The 25,490-nt window shown below is 42.9% G+C and overlaps 3 protein-coding genes across 4 annotated transcripts; 1 reads left to right on the top strand and 2 right to left on the bottom strand.

Moving 5' to 3' along the window:
* Positions 1-563: 563 nt before the first annotated feature.
* On the bottom strand, positions 564-12,905 carry TXNDC12 (thioredoxin domain containing 12). The gene is made up of 7 exons (XM_074152426.1): positions 12,680-12,905; positions 10,531-10,591; positions 4,465-4,517; positions 4,043-4,116; positions 3,400-3,469; positions 3,227-3,310; positions 564-2,771 (listed from the first exon to the last, which is right to left on the bottom strand). Exons 1-7 carry the CDS (start codon positions 12,768-12,770, stop codon positions 2,692-2,694), a joined length of 513 nt encoding a protein of 170 aa, XP_074008527.1. The 5' UTR covers positions 12,771-12,905; the 3' UTR covers positions 564-2,691.
* On the bottom strand, positions 7,676-8,398 carry KTI12 (KTI12 chromatin associated homolog). The gene has a single exon (XM_074152565.1). The coding sequence runs from the start codon at positions 8,396-8,398 to the stop codon at positions 7,676-7,678; it is 723 nt and encodes a 240-aa protein (XP_074008666.1).
* A 664-nt stretch (positions 12,906-13,569) lies between the features above and the next one.
* Positions 13,570-24,409, top strand: BTF3L4 (basic transcription factor 3 like 4). 2 transcript variants are annotated; one of them, XM_074151518.1, is made up of 6 exons: positions 13,570-13,621; positions 14,843-14,906; positions 15,799-15,912; positions 18,866-19,067; positions 20,759-20,818; positions 21,764-24,409. In XM_074151518.1, the coding sequence occupies exons 2-6, from the start codon at positions 14,853-14,855 to the stop codon at positions 21,808-21,810; spliced, it is 477 nt and encodes a 158-aa protein (XP_074007619.1). In that variant the 5' UTR covers positions 13,570-13,621; positions 14,843-14,852; the 3' UTR covers positions 21,811-24,409. The 2 variants fall into 2 exon arrangements, with proteins under 2 accessions (XP_074007619.1, XP_074007620.1); XM_074151519.1 differs by lacking the exons at positions 13,570-13,621; positions 20,759-20,818 and having other exon boundaries at positions 14,853-14,906; positions 21,764-24,402.
* Positions 24,410-25,490: the final 1,081 nt, after the last annotated feature.

The raw sequence follows: 25,490 nt of genomic DNA on the forward strand, positions 1-25,490 counted from the left end.
GGTAGAAAGGATTAGAGAGAAAAGAGGCAGCCACACAACAAAGGAAAAGGGATTATGGAGTATTTTTCCTTCAGAAGTAGCAAGACTGGAAGGGAGGAAGTGCTGAAGGAGAGGAGATACATCAGAGGAAAGGTGAAGAAGGGTAATTTTGAATCAGGATGGTCTTAAAGGTAAAGGATGAAGCACACTTCCCACATCTGCCACTGAAGGGAGGTCTCTCTAGATGGAGAACTTTTTTAAAATGACTTTGAGGCCCTGTTGCTTCTGATACCAGAGCATTTTGCAAACCACAGCATTGGGACAAATGATGGGCATCTCACAGGCTATAATTTCACTGCAGAAGTAAGACAAGGGTGGAGCTGTTGCAAAAGTGTGCCTGGAAAATTGCACAGGTGCACCCTATTTTGCCTCAGAGAGTGTTTTTTTAATTATTATTTGTTGATTCATATCCCAAATGAACAAGCAGAGTCCTCCCCCTGGTGGCAAGTAAAGAAACAAAAACGTATCAATGATTTTTTACTGTCCTGTCAATCTAAGGCTATAAAATGAAGTAAGTAGCATTAGACAGGACCTATTTTTTATTAGGTCAACCAATACAGATGGGGAAAGAAAGACAATTTTGCAAAACACAAATCCTTTTCAGGACTTACATAGAATTATTTACTTTGAAGGCTGATACAACTTGAGAACAGTTTCTGAGTTCAATTTCATGGTTAATTTATTAGACAATTTGCAAGAGAAGCAGGGGATAAAACCTGTAGAATAACTTTTAGTAGCCGAGCAGGGTAATTGTAATGTGCAATAATCCCATTATTTCCACTGAGTCCCTGTCTTTTAGTGCCCAATTGAGTTTTGGTGTCTTAAATCCCTTAAAGGCAGACTACTTAGGAAAGTAAAATTCATTACGCTACTGAACAGTAAACACGGACTCAGTGGACAAGTTGGTTTTATTGTATACAATAATTTTCCCCAACTAATGTCCTCGGATACCTCTTCAAAAATTATCTGTAGAAAATTCTCTCTCTGTGTTTGTTATGGGAAGTGCCTTTTGGACAGGATTTTTTCCTTTAGAAAACTGATTTGGTGGATGAGGGGAGAGCAGCAGGCATTGCTTTGGCTTCACTAAGGCTTTCGACACTGTCTCCCATAGCATCCTCAGAGACAAACTGATGAAGTACAACCTAAGTAAATGGGTAGTGAAGTGGATGGAAAACTGGCAGAACCACTGGGCTGAAAGGGGCTCCTCAGTAGTGGAGCACCCCTGGGGTCGATACTTTAACATCTTCATTAACGACCTGGATGAACGGACAGAGTCCACCCTCAGCAAACTGACAGATGATACAAAACTGAGGAGAGCAGGCGATAACCAGATGGTTGTGCTACCACTCAGAAGGACCTCAACAGGCTGGAGAAATGGACACAGAAGGTTGTCAGGAAATCCAACAAAGGGAAATGCAGAGTCCTTCACCTGGGGAGGAATAACCTGTGCACCAGTACAGGCTGGGGGCTGACAGCAGCTTTGCAGAGGATGTGGCAGCCCAGGGGGAGAACAAGTTGACCATGAAAGAACAATGTGCTCTTGTGGCAAAGGCAGCCAACAGCATCCTGGGCTACGTTAGGAAAAGTGTTACCAGCAGGTCAAGAGCTTATTATTTTTTTCCCCTCTATTTTTCTTTTCAGTTCCAGTAGATAAACACTAGGTATTACCCTGCCCTCAACAGCATAAGTAGTATAAGAATGGCTGAATTGTAACTACATGGAAAAACAACTGTTATCTTTTAATTATAAAAAGGAGAAACCTCCTTCAGGTGTGACATTCAACATTAATAACCACTGCAACATAAACAAAAAATATATTCCCCTATCCTTAACAGTGGCAAACTATGCCCTTTACCACAAAACACTGTCTGCACACTTATGTTTAAAAAGGTTTAATTTTTCACCCTGGTACAAAAATACAGTACAATGTGATGGCAAGGCATTCGCCAAAAAACATTCAAAGAATAAAAGGGGAACCCCCATAAAGCTTCAACAAAACCCACCCTCACTCAACAAAACAATCAAAAGGTGAGTGCACAAGGAAAAAGTTAAATTTCTGCCCAAAGGCATATAAAGATGAATCGCACACAGTTTTACACAAAAATGTGTTTGCAGAGCTAATAATTTCGCATGCTACTTGGACATTCATGAAATTGATTCTACTTGGCTTAGTGGCAGAATTCACGATTTGGGATGTCTAGAAAACACCTGGCCCAGGAACATGCCCCATTCATAGGAATCCCCAGTAAAAGCAATGGGATCACACAACACCAGTGAGAAAAGAGGGATTCAACCCCAATTAAGCATCAAAATGCCAACTATTTCTAGTTATTCCAATCACACTGTTTGTCCTCAAATGAACATTTTGTCCTACACACCTCCCTTTTAACACCAAATATTAGTGGTTGCTCAAACACACAAACTGATGTGTTTGCACATCACCTAGTTGCAAATAACCATTACAGCACAAACTGCCAGGCAGAGGAGGAGATAACACTGTAACTGATGCATGTGTGTGAACTCCGAACAGGGTTTAACCTAACATTGTTGACAGGAGAATTATGTCCCTCCAGTGCATCTACATTCTTCGTCTGTTTAATCATTTCCTTTTAGAGTTTTGAAGTGATGGAAAAGCATCATTCAGTGTATTCATTATAGTTCATCTCCCAGGTGTTTTTGTTTGAAAGCGTCACCTGTTAGCTTCTCCTGGGCCTCCTTCATCCCTTGGACAACTGAAAGATTAGACAGAGAGACAGCAACTATTAATTTCAAGATGAAAACCTCAAGGTGTCCTGGTAATGAGAAGTGTTTTAAAATAACACAGTTACAGAACGTAGATCTACAATTTAACCCATGGAAAAACAAAACAAAACAAAACAAACAGTCCTGTGCCCTTTTCCCAACTGTTTGTAGCTGGATCATGCAAATTGCATGATTTTCCATGCCACAACTGGAGACAAAGTTTAGGTCCTATAGACATTATAGTAGGTATTAAGGTGAGTCATGATTTTGAACGGGGTTCCTCAAGGCATAAGAGCCACTCACCCACGTTGTATCTAACAGCTCCCAGTTATGCCGTAAAGTATCATCATTTTTCTCCACTCAAAAGGGAAGATGTGTCCCTCACTCAGGACGCACCCAGAGTTTTATCTCACTAAAAACACACTTCAAACTACTTTGCAAGTACCTTGATCAGCGTTGGTATAGAAATACTTGTAGCTGGGGTTTCCTTTCTCATTTATGATTTCTGGGTGGACTTTTCCACTGGGGTCTATGAAACAAGAAATCAAACAGGAAATTTAGGTGGTAACAATAAGAACACAGTCCTGTGAATGGATAAAACAGCTGTTGATACCCTACCCATGAAAAGGATTCTGGGAATGTAACCTCCATCGGGACTAAAGGCTTCATCCTTTGGCTCTTCATCATCCTACCAAAGCAAGACAGAAGAGAGGGAACATATTAGCAAGGTCTCTAACAAAATACAGCACTCTTTTTAAAGAAACAAGCTATTGCCTTCAGATTCCATTTATCCGGAGTAGTTTACATCTTGAACAGACACTAGGTAAGTGCAGTATCTTCCACTCTCAAATGAAAGTTATACTTACCTAAAAAAGTATCGTTTGTGAAAAGAACAGTATTTTTTTCTGTTCTGTTAATTTGCATTAAACGTGTGGGAGGTGTCCCTGCCCATGGCAGGGGGTTTGGAACCAGATGATCTTTAAGGTCCCTTCCAACCCAAACCATTCTATCATTCTATGGCAGAATGAATCTAAATTCCTTTATCGTGGCAACAGATATGGCCAGGTTTATAAACAAAATTAAAATCACCAGACTGAAGAAATTTCTTTTTCAAACGATCAACTATATCAATCAATCCTGAATACCTATTCAGGAGCGCACGATTTAGGATGTGCACAAAACAGGATGCAACCAGTTAAGTGGGATTCCAAATGGTTAATTACTAGGCAGTAACATGGATACAAATCAGAGAGCAGCCTACCTCAAGGTTGACCATAACAAAATTATGGGCAAGTTCAGAGATCTCCTTGGATTCAGCAAACTTTGGCTTTAAAGCTGGGGAGGGGAAAAGAGATGTGTAAAGACAGTGGAAAAGATTTCAGGTTTCCAGGTCAGCAGCAGAACCTCGACTTCATTCCTCCCTCTGGAGATCTGGTACTTTTCAATAAGCAGTGAGTAAACAGAACATATGTATCAAACCATTCAAGCCAGGCCCAGAACAGGAGGTAACTGAAGCAATCCTTGCTGAGCAGCCATATGATGAACCCTGGCCAACAGACACGTGGTCATGTTGGAATCAATGGAACAAAAGCAAAAACCTTGGTGTAAACCAGCAATTCTCACTCAACTAACTCATACTTTAAACTTAGCAATTATTTCAGGAAGCTCTAGTGTTGCACTTACCTTTGCAAGCTCCACACCAAGACTTGTGGATGATAACCATAAGAGGCAAACCACTAAAAAAAAAAGAAAGAAAAGAAAGGAAATTGTCAAGGAAAGCTTACATAAACTACATTCTATTACACGTACATTTTAACAGTCAAGACTTTTACAAAGGCTAAATGTAATGGAAAACAAGAGAGATGTAAAGAGATTCTGCTGTGTTTTAAGGTTGTCTTGCAAAAAGTTTTCCCAATCTTAAAATACGTATAATAATAATTTATTATAACTGCAAGCCAATAACTGCCCTTGTAGAGGAAGAGACTCTCTTTGGAAGGTTTGCTCTTAATTAGCTTACTTTTGCTCAGATACACAACTGGTCATGGTTTTTTTTTTACTGGAAGTGGTTAGTGACATCAGCTGCTTGAGAGATCTCAGGATGGATTTTCTTGGCTGCTTAAAGGAATCCCGGGGATGACAGTCACACATCCGTCCCTCTCCCCGCTACGGTCTGTATGTTTGTCACCTCCTGTGACTAAGACCCTCCACTGATCAATAATCAAACACAGTAACCTAGCAAACCTTCTGGTTGCCAGGCTGTTTTCCTACATGTTGGTCTGCTGAAATAAATCTGTGACAGATGTGACAAGTGCCAGGACTGAGAAGGGGGGCGGGGGGAGGGGCTGTGTGGAACTGCAGCCTAAATTAAGTGCAATGCAAAAGGACAAAAGTTATTATTATTCTCTCTCCCCAAATAATTCACTTGACCTTCACTATCTATACTACTACCTAAAGGTTGAGTTTCCATTGCCTGACGTATTTTTATTTAATCCTGTTCTCCAAAAATCCCACTAGCATTTCACCTCTGACAAAGTCAAGCTTACCAAGTTCAATTTCTCTAAGCTCTTTTATAATATGTTCAGGCTGCATCATGCAATTAAACAGAGGCCTTAAACACACTACAAATTCCTGTTGTTAGTGCTGGTGATTCAATTAATCCACCACTTCACGGCTCCTGACTATTTTGCATCAATTTGACCTTTCTAACAAGACAAGTGATAAAACTACAGGTGACCTTTGTTGCTGTTGAGCACATCCAGGTAGTACAACGCATACCTCCACACCTTCTGCATGCAGAAGTCCTTACTAACACTTTCATCCAACAGTTGGACTGGTGAAAGCTGACTAGGGGAATAAACTAAGAAAGACTAAGAACAAGAATTGGGTATCTCATCCCCTTTCTTTTACCAATAAACCCCCTAAGCTATGGAAGGGTATCCAAGGGAAGTTGGTAATAATGATATAGCTTCTAGACCAGTAAGAACAGCCTCAAACTACGTGAAGGAAAATAAGGAATCAAGAAAGACACACAGAGAACACGCTATATGGATACTTCTTTCACGATATGCCAAGCAAAGCAAAGTTTAAGCTTTCTATTATTGTAAACTCTGTTACCATTTTGGGGGTTAAAAATGAAGTGAATTTCTTACAGAGAAATTACAAACACCTTTGCACGTGGCAGAAACTAAATTAATTACTAGCAGCACTGAAGTACAAGTTTTTCTTTAGCTGTAGATAGATATGAAAGGAAATTTCTACTTAGCAGCATTCAGTTATGGCCTTCACAACCAGGAAAGGGCGGAGAGGAAGCAACTGACATTTAGAGTAGTTCAAACAAAAGTTTGCCATTAATAACTAACCAATATGTTATCACCTTTACGTAGGACTCTGTTTGCAGTAAGAAGCAAGAATACACATTTCCCTTGTAAAGCTTGTATTGCATCAGCATCCTTTCCCTGATAATGGGTGATCGTCCTCTTTCTTGAGGAGAAGCTGATTTAAGACTGGAAAATACACGTCATTCTTATCATCAAGGATCAGTGCTTCATGTCAGAAGAGCTCAATCACCTGGTAATCAGTACTGCAACACACTTCTTTCTTTTAAAGTTAAGAGAAATTTTCAAAGCAGATTTTAAATGGAATGGCTCACAGTCCTGAATTACCAATTCAGCCAGTGAGAACTCACAGGAGTTTTAGAGATACTGAATGTACTTTCTCAGCTTTATTCTCTTTACTTTGACGGGGAAAATAAACTTATTTACATCAAAACATTTTTGTCATCGTTTCGCAGTTCTGCAGTGCTTAAGTCCACATAGCAGCCAGTAAGTCAGATAAACAGCCATTGTAATTGAAGTAACCCCTCCTGCCCCACTTTACCATTTCCTCCCAGGTAGCACTACACATACAATTAAAACCAAAAGCCATAATTTATTAAAATGAGGAATGAAGCATCCCCTAGAAAGTGAAAAGTTTATATAAGCTACATATGTGATATAGCAAAGACTGAAATTAGTTGAAACTAAGTGCAAAACTAAGTTACCCATCACAGCTAGTACAGACTTACAGGAGAGCTTCACTCGGAACAGACACTGTCATTTTAGCTCACTTTTCCTATGAGAGCACTCACTCTTAAACAGTGAAATGGTTTTAAAGGCATTTAATGATGACCTTGCAGAGAAAAGACATAGCGAGTTACTTCAATAAAATAGTCCCACAGGTAAATGAAGACTTTACTTCATTTAAGGCACACATTTTATTGTTAAACCTGAAACAGAGAGGTTTGAGTTTGCTAAGCCAGCACCCTTCTGTCGCACAGAGTTTGCAAATCTATCTCTTGGGTTCAGTAGAATTTTTTTAAACAGTCACACCCTAAAAATACAGCCTGTTCCAGTTCTGGACCTGAAGCCTCCTCTGCAGTTTGACATTAGCTGGAGAAAGCCTTGGAAAAAACGATCTTCTTATTCAAGACATACACATGCCAACATGGAGGGGAAAAGTTTTCCCTACGGCCACCACCTTTTGGGCTTTCATGTTGAGACACTATTTGATTACTGGGATTTAGGTCTCCATAGGAGACTCCACTTGCTTGGGGATGCAACAGTAAAGGTGCAAGTGGGGAGAATGCAGGGGTGGGGGAACAGCATCCCTGCAGATGCAGGATGCAGATGCAGCAATACAGCTTGCTCAGATGTTGCAGGGACATGGCATCCATCTTCCCAGGGCTGCTGTTGATGATCCTTATGGGTCCTTTCCAACTTGAGATATTCTACGATTCCATGATCTGATACATGATACGTGGGACCCAAGCTCCGCAGGGTCTGTGGCTGGAAGGCAAGTTCTTACTGTTGCGAGTACTTTGGGACCGGACCACAGCCACCTGCACAGGTGCCAGGGTTCACTGGATGCTGCGGCTCAGGTACTGCAGGAACATGCTGGCCAACTGGGGCAAGTTTTCGTCACTGGGCTGCATCTTGGTGTAGCTGATGAACTGCCTGCGCAGACGGCTCAGCTCGGCCATGCTCACCGGCCGGGTCAGCACCAGCCCTTCGGCGACACCGGGGACACGGACCACCTCGCCGGGCTGCGCCCCATCCCTCTGGGCGGCCATGACGGCGGCCAACACCTCCTGGGTGACACGGTCGAGGTGGTGGAGGAAGCCGCTGGACTGCAGGGGCTGGGTACGGGTGGCGCGGTGGGGCGGCGGCGGGGCGCTCTCGAAGAGGGCGGCGCGGATGGCGGCCAGCGGCAGCGGCTCCTCCCCGAGCACCGTGAAGAGCGGCCGGTCCCAGCGGTTGTTGGGGTCGGGGGCCTCGAAGGGCGTCTCGTCGGGGCGGCCCGGGCCGCCGGCGCAGTGGAGGAGGCAGCGGGGCGTGCCGGCCTGCCGGGCCGCGCAGTACAGCTCGTAGCGGATGCTCCGCAGCTCGTTACCCGCGTCCACGATCACCACGTCCCGCCGGCTCAGCCGCCGCTCCACCTCGGCCCGCAGCTCCCCCCGGCCGCCCTCCGCCTCGGCCACGACGTGGACCTGCCTCTCCGGGCCGCCCAGCGCCTCCCGCAGCTCCGCCGCCCGCCGGCTCTTGCCGCTGCCCGGCCGCCCGCACAGCACCACCAGCGGCATCCTCCCCGCCGCGCCCGCCCCGCCGCCATGCTGACCCGGATGGAGACCGCCACCGCTTCCGATCGGGTCACCCACGTGCCCACGCCCCCTGCGTGGTCGCCCGGGCAACCGCGGCCTGCGCCGGAGCCGCCGTGGCGGGAGGCCCCGACCCCCGCCAGAGCGGCACAGGGACAGCGGTCCTGCGGGGCGACCGTCCTGCGGTTGCCGCCGGGAACCAGAGACCCAGGAGCTGTAGGAACGCGGGGTCCCCACCCGCGCCCACAGGGGGACCCACAAGAAGCGTCTCCAGCTTCTCCAACACATCCAGATCCTACTGTTTACAGGCTTGAAATCGATTTAAAGCCGTGAAACTTCGCTGGCGCTGATGCATCCCACTTGCTGCACAAATGATAATTTCATATAACTCCTCATCTCCTGACCTAAGGTCAGACCTAGAACAAAAATCTGCTTTTTAGGTTTGCTTTTATTTGTTTTGTTTTGTTTCTCCCAAAGCTTCGATTCACTGACACGCAAATGCTGCTGAACTCAAACCGGTGAGCAGGTCAGAGATTAGATATTATTAGATATTATAAATACTATATATTATTAGATATAGATATTATAGTGGGATATTAGATATTAGTTAGATATTAACTGGATGCAGTCCTGAGTTAACCCGCCTGGATGCAGTCCTGAGTAGCATTCTCTAAGCAATCCTGCTTCAGCAGGGGAGTTGGACTAGATGATCTATATGGTCCCTTCCAACTCTAAAAAAATTCAGTGAAATTCAGTGAAATTATTATTTGGATATTAGAAAGAAATTCTTCATTATGAGGGTGGTGAGACACTGGCAGTGGTTGCCCAGGGAAGCTGTGGATGCCCCATCCCTGGAGGTGTTCAAGGCCAGGCTGGATGGGGCTTTGAGCAACCTGGTCTAGTGGGAGGTGTCCCTGCCCATGGCAGGGGGTTGGAACTCGATGATCTTTAAGGTCCCTTCCAACCCAAACCATTCTATGATTCTATAAAAGCAGAGAATGTGCATTACAGCCATCCCTTGCTCCCGGGCTGTTTCTGAGCAGAAATGCTCTCACCCTGTCTAAACCTCAGAGCTTGCCCTCCATCCCTTCCTCCATCCCTCCCTTCATCCCTCCCTCCTCTGTCTCATTTTAAAGCTTCCTCTGCTTTACTGCCAAGTTGTTGTACAATTGCAAATTGCAAAATCCTGCAAATACTGAAATAATCTATTTTTATGCACAGGTACATCAAATAAATGCTAAAATATCCCATTATAAAAACTTGTAAGACTTCGATGAACTTATCTTAAGACTTCGACTTCTTAAGATCAAAGAACTCGATGATCTTTAAGGTCCCTTCCAACCCAAACTTCCAACTCTAACCATCCTATGATTCTATGATTCTGAACTGTACCATCTGGGTTAATTTGGTGCCTACACTAGGATGCAGAACTGGCCAGACGGATCATTTTGAGAGCAGAACTCAATAAAACAGCAAACCTGGAAGGCATAATAAATTTCTGCTCATGTCAGCATTGCCAGATCTGGGTTATAAATTCAAATGTACAAGCAGAATTTATAAGCATCCAATTCTCCTTCTCACATTATAACAAGAAACAGAAGAAATACTGAGAAAAAAAATGTGTCAAAATGTCATTTTTTACCTTCTCATAGAGACAGTGTTATTTTTAGAATTTAAGCTTAACCCAGAAAAGCTTCTACTTTACAGTAACAAAATAACTCATCTCACACTGAGACCTCATCTATACAGGCACATGGAATTTTACGGAAGCTATTAGCACCGCTGAGTTCCAGGGGACTGAGTACTAATTAGACACGCGTTTGTGGGTTTGAGAACAATTTCTTTCTTTACTATGATAAATACTCAGCTATTCCCATTTTAAAGACATGCTAGGACTTAAATCATTCAATTAGACAGCAGTGATTAAACCTAGGTGGTGCCTCAGCAACATGAACAAAACTCTCTATTTTCTCTTTAATAAGCCATAGGGAACTGAACACTCTCCCAAATCACCTTCATGTTTGTTAATATTTACTATTTTCTGTGGTTAAATTGACACAGAACCTTTGTGAATGTTTTTGAAGACGCTTTTCTGTATTTAAAACTAGCTGACATACCTGGCTGCTGCCTCTTTCTTCCCATCTTCTAGTGTTCTCCAATGAATATGATCTCCAAAACCTGCCAGAGAGAAGGGTTTATAAATGCTGCATAATTTAACATGTCGATAACAGAGGAAAACAGTCCAACCCTTAAGAATATCTTCAACTCATTTCATATTCTTTTTTTAAAGCCAACTATAATCCCAATCCTGGGAAGACTTTGCAAATGCTTACAACCTACATAGTCTTATGAGGAATCCCACTGAAATTAATTAACAAAACCATACCAAACTCATGAATATTTTAATATATATGCAAATGGCACCAAAATCCCCCAAACAGAGATTAAAATTGAAGGGCCTTCTGATTATTCCCCATTCTTTTTCAATCTGTGAACATTTATTAACCGATTAGTGACAAATTAGATGTCAGCGTTTGGCTTCCTAAATCCCACTGAATTTGAACTAAAGCGAAACTGAAAAATTCCTAGGCCAACACATGATCATGAATTGCTCTAAAACTATTACGCTGATGATAATATCATCGAAGAGTAAGAAAGAACGCCATTACACAGATTTCTGAATGTGTGTTTCTGTTACAGTGAGTGAACGATGCAGGAAATATTTTATCCCATACCCAGATAATGAGTTTTGTTATGTCGGTTGAGATAAGAGCAAGTGAGCGTATGTTTAACAACTGCAAAGAAGGGACTGCCAGGTTTTTTGACCCTGTGGCCGACACAGCGCTACCACACATGGGAGAAAGCCACACGGAGAGCTGAGACGAAGGAGATCCAGGAACTGTTCATAGGGGAACTCCCTTGGAAGAACTCCTCTGCTCTCATTGCTCCAGTAACAGGGCTCTGCTGGGTGACCAAACATCAGCCTTGGCTTGCCCCTTCCCAATGCTGAGGGTTAGGATTAGGCAGCAATCCCCAGTGCCCAGGTTGCCGAGGGGGACACATTTTGGGCGCTACGCAGGGGTCAGGAGCCACAGGCTGCCCAGTGAAGATGCAGGGGAAAGTAGATGCTGCCTCCAGCAGACGACTATGTCAAAGAAGTTGGAGAAAGCCAAGAACGGGGTCAGCAAGACCTTGTGGCTCCTTAGTTCAGCACATCCGGGAGGTTTGAACTGTTGGCTCAGTATTTTTATTACCTTATCTTCTTTCCTGATAGGAACAACTGTGAACATACATGATGCAACACATCAAATATTTAGTCGTGGGGTTAGTAAGGTGGGGATGCCTTGTCTGTGACCAATCACACACGCGTATGAGCTGCAGAAGCAGCTCCAGACACAAGGCTACGTTCGTACCAGCCGGACGTAGCAGAGCAAAAACCAACTGGGTTAGCAGAAGTCAGGTTTACTCAGAATATTGACACGTCAGCTATCTCATGCAAAGGCCAACATGTTAAAACAGGGAAAACCTTCTATTGACTTAGCAGGGAAACGCTTTTTGAAAGCTTTTCTTATTTTAAAATGAAAACTCACTTTGTGGTGAGCTTCAGTATGTTTGTAAAAGCGTTGCACAATAGGTTACGGAGTGCTTCTTTTGAATTAAAGTCACCTGAGGAATTAACCGTACAACAAAAGGGGAATGACCGGGATCCACACCACGAAGCTGGGCTGTCATTGACCAAATTGCGTTACTGCCAGCCCCAGAGAAGAGATTTATCCCTAAGACAGGCTAAAGCCACCACCTGGGGGGAAGCTCAGGCGTACCCTGACTGAACCGGGCTATTACACATGGCAATGACGGAAGGAGGCCGAGGAGAGCCAGAGGAGAGGCGAGGAGCGGTCGGGAAGGAGAAGGGAAGCCGAAGGGAAGGGCCGTTCATGGCCCCCCGGCGGAGCCAGCAGAAGGGGCCGGCGGAGGCCGGGCAGGGCTGACGGGGCACTGAGGGGCTGTGCCACCCCCCGCCAAGGCCTTGACCAGATAAAAGCGAAGCCCCTCGAAAGGAAAACTCAGGGTTTAGCCGGAACAGAACCACCATAGCAAAGATAGCTTAAAGACCCGCCTCATCTTTAAAGTCAAAGGGCAGCGCCAGGCCGGCCCGGCGACCCCGCGCCCCCCTCCCCGCCGCCCGCTGAGGGAACCGGCCCGGCCCCGGCGCACCCGTTCACCGCGAAAGTTGAGAGGAAAGCCCGAAGAAAACGTTTGCCTGACCCTTTCCGAGCCCTTCCGCGGCGGAGGCTGCGGAGGCCGCCAGCACCAGGCACAGGCAGAAGATGGAGGCTGCCGCGGGCTGAGCCTTCATGGTGTCGGCGCGGGCAGCAGCGGCACTCCGGGTACGGCCCCTAAACCTCCGAAACGGGACCGGACCCGCTTAGGTGATTAGTTCTTTTTTTTTTTTTTTTTCTTCCTCTTTTTTCCTTTCCTCCTTTTTTAAAGCCCAGGAAGTGATGTGAGGCGGATGTGGGCGGTGCGCCGCCCTCACCTCTCGCCTCGGAGGTGCCGGGGGAGGGAAGGAGGGAGGGAAGGGGCTGCTGTGGGGGTTTCTCTCCCCGGCCCTCTGAGGGGAGGATCAGCCGCTCTCCTCTCGGTCGGAGCAGCTCGGCTCCGCGCAGCAGCCGAGGCCTGCGGGGCAGGAGTCCCTCAATCACACCAGGTTACCCCCCCCCGAACAAAATCGAGAGGAGCAAGCAGCGAGGAGTGGATTTATTTTCTCTTCCCAAATAAACCCTCTTGTCCCGCTGCTCTCGAGAGTTGCCCAGCTGGTTGGGAAGGTAAAACCGATGAAGGAGGGTTGGCCAAGGGGCAGAGCCAGGTGACACCTCTAGAACCACCACCCCCGCCGCCGCCGCCCGCCTCTGAGTTGCTCGGCCTCGGAGACTACAACTCCCAGCAGGCGCCGCGCCCACGCCCCCCTCGCCCCCCTGCCCACGCCCCCCTCGCGCCTGCCCACGCCCCCCTCGCCCCTGCCCACGCCCCCTTCGCTCCTGCCCCCACCTGCTATGCAAATACGGCTCCGCGACGCAGCCAATCCGCGGGCGGGTTGGCCTCGTCACGTGGCGCGAAGCTTCCTTTCTCTGTGCGCCTCTCTTTCCTTCCTCGGCCGCCATCTTGTTCTCACCGCGTGTTGGGCTGCGGGGGATCCGCCGGGCTCAGGTGAGACCTTCTCCGCGGCCGCCGGCGCCGTTCCGCCGGCACGACCCGTCCTCCCTTCCCCTGCCGCCTCACGGGGTGGCGGGGCGCTGCGGCTAGCTCGGCGCCGTCCCGTCCCCATCCGCCGGGCTGGGCCGTGGCGGGGCCGCGGGCGCCGACCGTCTCCTTAAGGGAGGATGGGGAAGCGAGGCCGTGCGGCGGGGCGCGGTGTGGAGGGGTCTGCCCTGGCTCCGCTGACCCGCGGATCTTCCCTGGGGCCGCGGTGCACCCGGGCGGGCGGGGGTGCCCTGGCTCCCGAGGGACGGGGCTTTGATCCCCTCCGGCTACCCGTGGTTTGGGGGCGGCCAGCGAGCCGCCCTGCCGGCCCCAGTCCCTTCTGCCGCCTCCCCGGCGGGGTCCCTCTCCCTGCGGTGGTCGTCCCGTTGGCGCTGGGGCCTCGCTGGGTCCCCGCTCGGCCGCGGGAGCTCCGTCTGCCCCTCCCCGTCGCTTCTTCAGCACGATGCACTTGCAGAGAGGGTTTCCCCTTTATCCCGGGAGTCCCTGGTGACTTCTTGGGGCAGAGCAGAGAAATGCCTTCCTTGCGTTGGAAGGTTTGAGGTGTTTTTCCACCCATTAGAGATTTTCAGGTTTTCCAGCCTTTAAAGGAACCACCTGACCAGTTGGAGAAGCCACTTCCCAGTCATTGAATGAGTAGCTGCCAGGGGTTCCTATAAGAGATCTGTCAAGACACGAACTCACTGAGTTTGGAACTGGCTTACTAGTTAAAAGCACTAGAGATTCATTATTTTGAAGTAGGGCTTGAAAGTAGTGTAGTGATGAGTCTCTCCATGGGCTCTCTTAAAGGTGTTTTCCTAGAAGCCCTCGTGCTGTACGTGCCGATTTGGGTTCTATTCTGAGTCAGTAGTTCAGTCAAATGGTTCCAGCAGTAAACCGGCATACGTGGAAACTCACAGCACCAGACTGATACAAAATTAAATGTCCTGTTGATTTGTTTCATCATGGTACAGACACTTGGGCTAAACAGACCTCTGATGGACCACTTTGTATTATTGAAGTGGTGTGGCTTTAAAGCTTTTTGTTCATGCGTATCTGTTAGATGCAAATTCTCTATAAGTTTAGAAACCCACTGCAACTTTGAGAGTACTTTTTAAAATGGACTGTGGAAGAATTTCTCGTAGTATTTTGATAGTTAACTTGTATTTGTATCCCATTCTGATTCTTTAGACGCAGCACTATGAACCAAGAAAAACTGGCCAAGCTTCAAGCGCAGGTCCGAATAGGAGGAAAGGTAAGAAAAGCATCAGAGGCCCGTTGTTTCCTGTATTTTACAGGTTTAAGGAGAAACATCTCTGAAATTAATTTTTTTAAAACATAGGCTTTAGTTCACGGGAGGGAGGAAAAAAGTACATATGTTTGAAGCCTGAAAAACACGTTTTTGGGTTTTTTGTGCGTGATCTGCTATCTGAAATGCGATTTTATTTCAGTTCACGACTGCTGGATGAGTAGTTTCCGCAACGTGTAAGCTTTCTTGTTAATTCAGTGACTTGTTGCGACCTGTGAAAGCTCAAGCTAAGCTTACCTGTTGGTTGTTCCAGTTCTGCCTTTCTCCTCTCCCTGTTGGGGAGTTTCTTCCTTTGTACCAGCTCCAGGGCTTATGTCACTCTGCGCTGAGCTGTTTCTTTTCTCTGAGCCAGCAGGTAGCTAATATGAGCAAAAAAAAAAAAGCATATAGTTTGTTCAGTGTGGGTGTTCATCTCTCCTAACCATGGGTGGGGTTGTACAAAAAAATTTACAGAGTCAGAATTCCAAAATTACTGTCTGTGGAACAGTTTGTTAATTACTTGGTTACGAAAGTGTGACCTTTTTAAATTACTGTATTTGTGCTTCATCTTGGGAAAAATAAAAGTTCTTGGGGAAACTCTTTATATATTGCCTAATAGTAAATAGTATTTTTATAATCTGTCTTGTGGGAAGGGAAAAATACTGCTGCTGTTCAGTGTCTTTTTGGTCTTTTACACTTACAGTTAAAGCTGGAGGTGAAGAGAAGTTGAAAAGCATTTTTAACTACAGAGCTTTCTTGTAGCTTATAAATAGGTTGCTCAGAGCGTGATACGACTTTCAAAAATTAAATTGTTGAGATTTGGAGAATAGCTGACGGTTGTGTCTTGATTCTTTTCCAGGGAACAGCTCGCAGAAAGAAGAAGGTGGTGCACAGAACAGCTACAGCTGATGACAAAAAACTTCAGAGTTCTCTCAAAAAACTGGCAGTAAATAACATTGCTGGCATTGAAGAGGTACAGTGATAAAATAAGCGTTCCCTGTTTGAAATCAAATTTACTTTGGTGTTTTGGTGGTGGTTGGTGGTTTTTTGTTTTCTTTTTTTAAAAGACAGCTTTATCTTCCCCTCAAAGAATTACAGGTCTGGTTACTGGTAGGTGAAGTTATTTGATTGATTGTTGTCTCATTTACATTAATGCATACATACCTAGAGAAAGAAAGTAGAAGGTTCTGCTGGCCCGAAAGGGATTGTAGAAGGTAGTAAGCTGTAGCATGTGTCTTGCATACATTGCAAAACAAAACTTCTCTTGATTCTTGACTTCATGAACTTGGTTACCTACTTTGAAGAGAAGAGCAGTAAATGCACTGTGCAGGCATATCTAAAGCAAGGGTTGTGTAGTGCAGAACATAAAGAAAAATAATGAAAATACCTGAAGTAAAAACTTGCAAGTCTGTATTATCAGAATTAGGTCCTTTTACTGCATGAAAATTACCAGACTTGCTTGTGGTAGTGTTGTGATTTAACCCCAGCCAGCAACTAAGACCACATGGTCTTTCACTTACCCCCCCACCTTCCTGCCCCGAGAAGGGTAGGGAGAAGATGGGGGAAGCAGGAGGGGAAACCATCCTCGTGGGTTGAGATAAAGACAGTTTAATAGAACAATAATGGAAAAGGAAGATGATAATAATGGTAAAAGAATAGATAAGACAGAAGTTACTCTCACTGCCCAGTGAATTGGTTGCCCAGCCAGACTTGAGCAGTGATTGCAGATTCCCTCGCCAGCCAACCCCCATTTATATATGGAGCATGACATCTATGGTATGGAATAGGCCATTGGCTGTTCCATTGTTCTGTCTATGCTCCCTCTCGGCTTCTATGGGAAGCTGAAAAAGGTTCTTTACTAGTATAAACATCACTTAGCAACAACTAAAACAATGTGCATTGTTGACATTACTTTCATACAAAATATGAAAACACAGCAACCATTGGAAAGAAAATTAACTCTATCTCAGCTGAAAGCAGGACAGGTAGTCACAGGAGATAGTGTTTCTTAAAACACAGCAAAGACTTTACTGAACCGGCTTCTGTGTTTAAATGTAAGTAGGAGTATAAAGGTTTCTACTTTACCTGTATAAAATATGAACTGAAACACTGACATTTTCTGTGACATTGTAGAGTGATGCTCATATGTGGGAGGTGGAGGTGTTCCTTCATTGTGAGCTCAGTATTACTGTAGTACTTGGTTAAAGAAGCATAATATTTAATCTGTGATTGATTAATTTAAGCGGGATTGCAGGGTGCCTCCAGAGGTCACTTAGTGCATACCTCTCTCCCAAAGGCAAACGCAGAGTCAGTGTAGAACCTTGGTTTCCCTGTAAGTTTTCACATCTCTGCTACGTTGTTTACTTAAGCTTGCTATGTATATGCTGAGCTAGTCAAACCCAAAGAAAGACAGTTCTTGTTTTGTTTTGGTTTTTTCCCCCCACAAAGCATAAGATCTTTTTTCAGACGGAGTTATTAAGGATTTTAAGTGTCTCGATGTAAAGGAAGGTAATGCAGCGTGCTCCTACCTAAATAGCAAGGTACATAATTGTAGTATGTTGTTGTATTCAGGTGGACACAAATTGACCTTGGGAAACTTCATGTAGATAGACGAGTTTGGGGAGGCTAGTAACATTGAGTCAAACATCAGTAACTCATCCAGGTGACTTTTTTAAAAGGAGGCTTGTAAGTGTGAGGATGACTGTGCTTGAAGCCTTTACCATTTCGCCATGTGCAAAAGACAGGACATCCTTTAGCTTTGCAGGAAAGCAATGGACCTGGTTTTCATGTTGAAAACATATGTTGAACTCTACTGCTGTGTGAAGATTGATAACTTGCATTTTTTTATATTTTAGATCTTTCTTTTTAGCTCCCAAATCTCTGTTTTCTGCCTATAACTTCTACTAAAACCAAGGCTTATGAGTTTTGACACAAGTTTATTACTACCATTTGGTTGGATGGGTAGAACTCTTCCTTTTTTCAGCCAAAATTATTTTCCACAACCATCATTCAGCCATGCTAGGAAGAAAAACCTTTTTAACTTTCTATTCTGTCTCCCTTTAAGTTAAAAAAAACCCAATAACATAAGCCCATACAAATACACCAGTATAAACATTGGCAGTAGGAGCAAAGCAGGCTGCTGTACTGGCTATAAAACTTAATTCTTGGTAATTCAGAAGACCAGGGAAGAGGAAGAGAACAGGATCACTGTATGATGTCCTTAGTCTTAAAAGAGTCATCATGGAATTAGTGGGAAGGCGTAGAAGCCTGTTCCAGTGCTGTTGGTACATAAACCTCAGTTCTGTGTGTATGTGTAAGAAGCATCCTTGCCTTGGGCAGCTTCAAGTAGGCCAGATTGTGAATCTTGCACCTTTGCCAATTCTGCAGAAATAATAGCGCCTTCCTAATAGGTGACACAGATAGCTGTGAATGGCGATGTGGCAAGGCTTTTCTGTTAGAGCTTTTAGCTTGTGAAGAGTTATCACAGAGCTGAAGGTTTCAGGTTTGGGTTTTTTTTTCCCTAGACATTCCTGATACTAACTCATTTATACCTTACAGTCCAATAACATATGTATGTTTTTTGCCTTTGTTAAAAATACACACAAACTGTATGATAACATAACCCTAGCTTATTTATTAGTATTTAGATAAGTGTATTTTATGAAGGAACCATAGCTCCTAAATTCTGCCTCTTCATACAGTATGTATGAATCCATATGTTACCACTAACTCGTATTTTTCTTCCAGTTTAGGTGATGCTAATTCCAGGTGCTTTCATTTTTATCATGCCTATATTTTTCTCTAGGAGGAGTGGTAGTTTTGTAACTTTTTTGTATTTTAAATCTAGATTTGAATTAATAATTTATCATGGTTATTCAACAAGATGCTGTGACATTTTGGTAAATGTTATTAATATCTTTAAACAGGTGAACATGATAAAAGATGATGGAACAGTTATTCACTTCAACAATCCCAAGGTTCAAGCTTCCCTCTCTGCTAACACTTTTGCAATTACTGGCCATGCAGAGGCTAAACCGATCACAGAAATGCTTCCAGGCATCTTAAGCCAGCTTGGTGCTGACAGCTTAACAAGTCTCAGGAAGTTAGCCGAACAATTCCCAAGACAAGGTACGTCTCTTTGGAATAGTTTACGGCTGATTCAAAGAACACAGGAAGTATTAAATGTTTTAACCCAAATTTTAACAGCAGCATATGCAGCTTAACATATGCTTTTATTTATTTGCCACTTCTGTGGAAATACATTTCTTTTTTTTTGTTGTTGAGTCAAGATTCTATATAGGCAGGCCCTGATTTTAAAAACCAAAAATCTGGTAAGTCAGGCATGCTGTGGTTCCAGGTGTACAGCTGTGTATGACAAAGCAAGAAAACTTAAGAAAGCAAGTTGACGTTTTCCTTGGAAAAACTCAATGGGGAAAAAATTAACTTTTTGTCAGGGAATTGATTGTTTTCTTTCTTCATACAAAACATATTTCTGTTGTGAATATAGAGGAAGAAACATGTTCCTTAACTTTTACTCTATAATTCTCTTTAAAATTAAACCGAGACTTTTAAAAATTAATTCAAAATCAGATTTGCTTCAAAATAAAAAATAATTTTTTTAATGCGACAATGTAATTTTTCTACTCATTTTAAAAGCATGGGAGCATGTGTGTGCTCATATATGTGGTATAACTATTACTGTGATTTTTACAGTTAAGAAATGGAGTCTGGGGACAATCCCTTTTAGAATAATACCCTTCTTGGCAAAGCACTGTAGCGTGTTTTGTAGAGGTCTCAACTACTGTCCCTAAGCAAGTTTGGAATTTAAGAATAGATGCAAATTTATTCTTACAATGGGGTATGTTATGAAATTGGAACATGAGAGTACTTCAAAGCATGCAAATAATCAGTCGGACTCTGATAGGAATTTCTAAAAGTTTTCTTAGACTGTAGAACAGGTGCACTTTTCATGGTAAGTAGCCATATCAGAGTTTGTGTATCATGTTGAATATTGTGGAAAACTAGTTCTTAATACCAAGCTCCGAAGTTGGACATTCGAAAAATGTTGTTTTTAATATTTATATTGTTTAGACTGTGACAGTCATTAAAGACTGTAATTGGACATGTTGCAATTGTCTGTATTTTGAACTGGTAAATATTACCTGTTCTAATGTTTTCAACAAATAGTTATTCCTTCTAAATAAATTGTAATTTCTTCCATATTTCATGTTCAGTTTAATTGAAAGGAACTTTGGTGCTAATAGATACTTACTATACTTTCTCTAGATAGTACAGGAAGTCAGACCAATGAGAATACTTTCTCCTATTTTTAGGTTCTTACATTTCTCTAGATTACTTGTAGCATGTTCCAGCTTCCATGACTTACTGAAGAATAGGTTTGATGCAGGACCCTTGATAGGGAAATAGTTTTTCTTATGGTTGTGGCCCCTTGGTAATTCAGTCATGTGATATGTTGGTCCTGGTTGGTACCACATTATCATTGCATTGAAGCACATGACTTCAGTTAGAAGATTTAGTCATGTTGGTTTTTTTTTTCTGTGTCTTTCACTAGCTCTGCCTTAACACCCCTAAGCATTTGAAAATGTTTGTGCTAATGCTTTCATGAAAGAATGTTTTCAAGTAGACCTGTTGGTCCTGCTGATTACTGATGATACCCAGTCACTCCTGTGTTTGTCACTATTGTTGGGGGTTGGAGAAGTGCTTTCTTTTTTTCACCTGTATATTATGGGTTTTATTTTGATGTATGATTTTCCCTAATTCTGTATAATGAGAATTCAGCGCCAAATGTCTTTTTATAGTGTTGGATAGTAAAGCACCAAAATCTGAAGATATTGATGAAGAAGATGATGATGTCCCAGGTAGGCACATGCACACTTATATGTCCATTTAATGTATAAATATTTCAATTCATGAATTTAATATTTAGTTCTTGGTGTGATTACACTTCTGACTTGCTAAGGGAGGCTTCATGTACTAGGCATCATTAAAACATTGATGGCTTTGGATTCCAGTTTTTGAAAACATGTTTACCTCGTGCAAATTGATTAATCCTTAAGTGAAAATAGGTTAAAATACTTTCAGGGAGGCTGAACAGGTGATCTAAATGTCCAAGTAGGGTTTTAGGGCTGCAAAATGACATGATTGACATAGATTCTGATTTAAAGACAACCTGATGACTAGGGTGGGGGTTTTTATTTCTGTAGTTAGTAGAAGAAACAAAGCTTGTGTCTGCAAGTTTCTCAATGAAAAAATATTTTAAGTTCTTAATTTGTCAATCAGTAACTGCCTATCAATCACCATACTCTTCTATATGTGTTAGTGTGGTGTATTAGCTAAAACAGCAGACTGGTGGACCCAGAAGTTCAGTTCCTCATGCTCTGATGTGGTTGATGGGGTTGTGGTTTTTTTTTTTCTTCTTGGACCTTACATAAAAATTCAGTTCTCTTCAAAATTTTCTGTTTTCTGCAGTACAACAGTTCATGGGTGCTTAACTTCAGGCATTCTCTAGCAAATGCTCATGGCTCAAGACTCGACCTGTAGTTAGTAGAGCACCACTGAAAATCAGATCTTAATCACTTCATGTTAGAACTTCCACCTTTCTGAGTGTCCCTCCATTTCTAGTTCTTTGTGTGTTCAAACAAAGCCTATTTTTCTAAAGCCCTTTGAAGTCTGCCCATAATATATGGTGTACATGAGCCTAGTTAAGAACTACTTAACCTTTCCTATAATATATGCATTTTCATTAAACTTACGAAGGTAATGTTACTGGGTGTTACTGTATTAAATATCTTCATCTCTTTCAGATCTCGTAGAAAACTTTGATGAAGCATCAAAGAATGAAGCTAACTAAATCATTAATAGTTCTGGAAGCTGGCATGGACTAGATTTAAGAAATCAGCTATGTGGTTCCAAAGTTTTAAAGAAACAGAGAACATCATCTGTTAATAGTTCAGTAATATAAATATTTTGTATTTTTATGATGCTGTTTGTTCAGCATTTTCTGTCAGTTGATTTTGCATTTTGCACTTACTCCCAAGATCTACTCTTTTGGTCAAAAAGAAACGTCAGTGCAGTTTGAGGGGTGTGTGCATGTGCGTGTGTGTATGTGTGTGGGTGTACATATAGTGGAGAACAAATTGGAGAACACTTATTTAACCTGTTCCCCTTTTCCTTTGGAAGTAGAAATAAAATGAATCTTCAGCATTGTTACTTTTGATTATCACCAAATAGTGCAGAGAAGGTAATTAAGATGAAAATTTTGTCCACGTTTTGTGACCTGAAAGCATTACACCATTAAAACTTGGGTTTAATTTGCTGTTAACTATGTACATGCAGATGTTTTTCATCCCTGTTGAAATGTACACGATATTTGTTATCAACCTTATGTTGAACAGAGATGATACTGAAGACAAGCTGTTTCACCGGCTTGCTTGATACAGTAACTTCTTTAAAAAGATAACTTGGTCTCAGAAAAGTATGCTTTCTTTTCTAACCTTTCTCAACTTTTTCTTTCTTTCTTGTCTCTCTAACCTTTTGAGACAAGCTGATGTTTGACTCCTTCCATGTAGGCTTAGTGGTATGTTCTCCTGTTGATCATGTAGTGTATTTCCCATGTCGAAAGGAAAACAAACACCTTGGTTCTCTATCATCAGGTCACTTCCTGAACTTGGAGGTTTAGTTGGTAACAGTCCAGTGCACCGGTTTTGCACAGTAACAGATTCTTGCTTGAATAACTTCAAGCTGTTCTCTTGGCATGACTGCATTTACTAGCAGCTGATGATCCACTGTCATTCTTAGGGCACTAGAAATTAAATGCACCGTGTGAGCAATGTTTAAGGTGGGAGGAAAGAGTTGTCATTTTGCCGTGCCTCCTGCTGGGCACTTTGTGCAATGACTAGCTCTAAAGGGATATTTTTATTTTTTTTTGCCTGTAACTTACCTTTGCCTATAACCTACCTCTAGGTTTGGTGTCATCTATGTAGTAGCTTCTTAAAAACCACAAATGCTCCTCAGGCATAAGGAGGACATTGGGAGGTACTGTTGGTACAGTGCAGTATTTATGACCTTTCTTTAAAATGCTTAATGTGAACCCATTTTCTCAGAGGCTCTTTCAAGGTTCTTGATGTAATGTGCATTACAGTATAGTTAGACATCATTGTAACCTGTGTCAAGGGCAGCTGTGGCTTAAGAAAGCCATTTTCTCCTCTACATCTGTCACTTAACTATGGCTTAATTGGAACATATCAGCTTTTTATGTAGGTTCATACGCTAGAGAACTGTAAAAGTACAAGGTAAACAGGACATGAGTTCTGGTGAGATCAGAAAATCACGAAAGCAGAGCTGTAGTGGTTTATCATCTGAACTCCATTTATTTTATAGGCTTTGTTCAGTTTTTTGTTATATTTTATATACTACATGGATCTTACTACAAAATAAAATAACAGTACAAAAGAGGAAATGCTCCCTCTTGTGTGTTGTCTCCTCCACCCACCAGCACTAGCTGAGGAAGGACCGGTGGGTGCAGCAGCTGTTTCAAACAGCACAAATCCTGGCTGACAGTGACTGAGGAAGATACATGCAGGACTAGGGAGGATCCTGTTACAGCTTTGGGATTTCACACTCCCATATAACCCACTCTCCTGTTTTCCCTGTGGTGTTGAGTGAAGCTTTGGTTTGTTGTATGGCTAATCTTAAATCGGCTGCAGATGCGTTTGTTCTGTTTATAAGGAAGAGATGTCTTGATTAATGTGTGCCCAGGCACACTGAATTGCCTTTTTCTGCCTCTGCAAGCTCAAAGAGCAAATGAAGGATACTTGGAACCAGGTATTTGCAGTGTTCTGCCATTTGCTTAAGGGGCATGAGTGAAGAATGTTTAAAAGTAGCAACTGTACTCAGTTTATGTACAGGACATCCCCTCTCCCTGAATACTAACCAGATACTGAAAATTTGTGCTCGTTGGTTTCTGATGTAGGAAGCATGTCAAAAGTAACTTTGTGAGAGATTAAGAGTAAGCATTGGAAAAAATGATTCCTTAAGTTTATATAGTTGAACTTTCCGATTCCTACAAAATACTCATTTAATTTTTGCTATTGGTCATGACAATTTACATGTTAAACCCTCACTTTTTCCTATGTTTGACAACCAGTAAACTAACTAAATATGCTAGCTTATGTAGTTATAATATCTTCACTTTTTTCACTGTATCTGAAAACAGTCAACCACTTATGATTTGCTGCTGGAAATACTAGAGCTTATCCATCATTAAACTGATTTTGATTAAAAGTAACCCATCAAGGCTGTTGTGGGAAAAGCTATTTTTCTTCTTTATATTTATTCATGGTATAACTCCAACAGTGTTTGTACATGCTGCTGGAAATGCAAAGTTGCTACTAAGAATAATTCTGAGGAGTGTTGCTACAATAAAGACACCCCCACGTTTGGTGAACATTAAAATGTTCTTTGCTTGGGTTGAAGCATGAAAACCACTGTACTTTTGAAGTCCTTGAGCTTACTTGCTCACATACTTAAACACTGTTGACATATTAAAGAGATCAGTAAAGATATTGAATATTAAAGATCTTAGCAATGATTTGAAAATAGAGCAGAACGTAGGTTGAAACATGTCTTGGATTGTATGCGAGAGAATCAAAGCTGAATTAGTGAAGACTGAAAGAATCAAGAACTTTGTGGCAAATGTGTAAGACTACAAATGCTAATCTTCCTGCCCTGACTGCTGGTAGGTTTGTGTCATTCCCTAGTTTACGGATGGGAAATCCGAGACTGGATGGCTTCCCCCAGGAGAGCGAGTCTGTAAAAACCTGCAGTTGTGGTGCATTTGCTTTATGAAAAAACAAAAAACTGATGCTCATGCATGATGGGTGGCAGAGATTACAGCACGGTCCGTGATGCTGGAGCCTTGGTACTGAGTGCTTTGCAGCTAAGAGCCTTGGTAGGATGGAAGGAGTTAAAAGACATTCAAAGAACATGTAACGTACAATACAGACCTTGGGGGGAAAAAATAGGGTTTGGGTGAATTTTTTTTTTCTTTTTATCTTTGTTACGTAGGAATACTTGAAGAGTGGACAAGAATGGTAAGGATGAATTTAGAACTGCTACTGGAGTTCTACTGAAATATGTTAATAATTCACTAGTACTTGTCAACTTTCCATTGGAAGTAGGAGTTGCGATGAACTCCCCTCTGCCAGGATCTTCACAAATAATGCTTTGGATTTGGTGTGTAGGAAATGAGCACTGGAGGTCTTACAGATGGTTTAATTACTGAGCAGTGTATTGATTGACCAGTGTATTGCTGTTAACAGGAAGGAACTGAGGAAGTTTTAACAGCACAGTAACTGTGCTATATGTGAGAGATGAATTCATGCCTCTACTGAGGAATGTCCCAGGAAAGATTCTCCTGAGTTTCCCTGGAATCAGATCGTGCTGCTCCCAACAGTGGGGATGCACAAAGAGGCTGAGGAAACTGCCCTGTAGGTGAAGGTGGGTGTGTGAATTTTTCCCCGGCCCTTAAGA

This window comes from Numenius arquata, chromosome 8, assembly GCF_964106895.1.
Source record: "Numenius arquata chromosome 8, bNumArq3.hap1.1, whole genome shotgun sequence".
NCBI classification, from domain to species: domain Eukaryota; kingdom Metazoa; phylum Chordata; class Aves; order Charadriiformes; family Scolopacidae; genus Numenius; species Numenius arquata.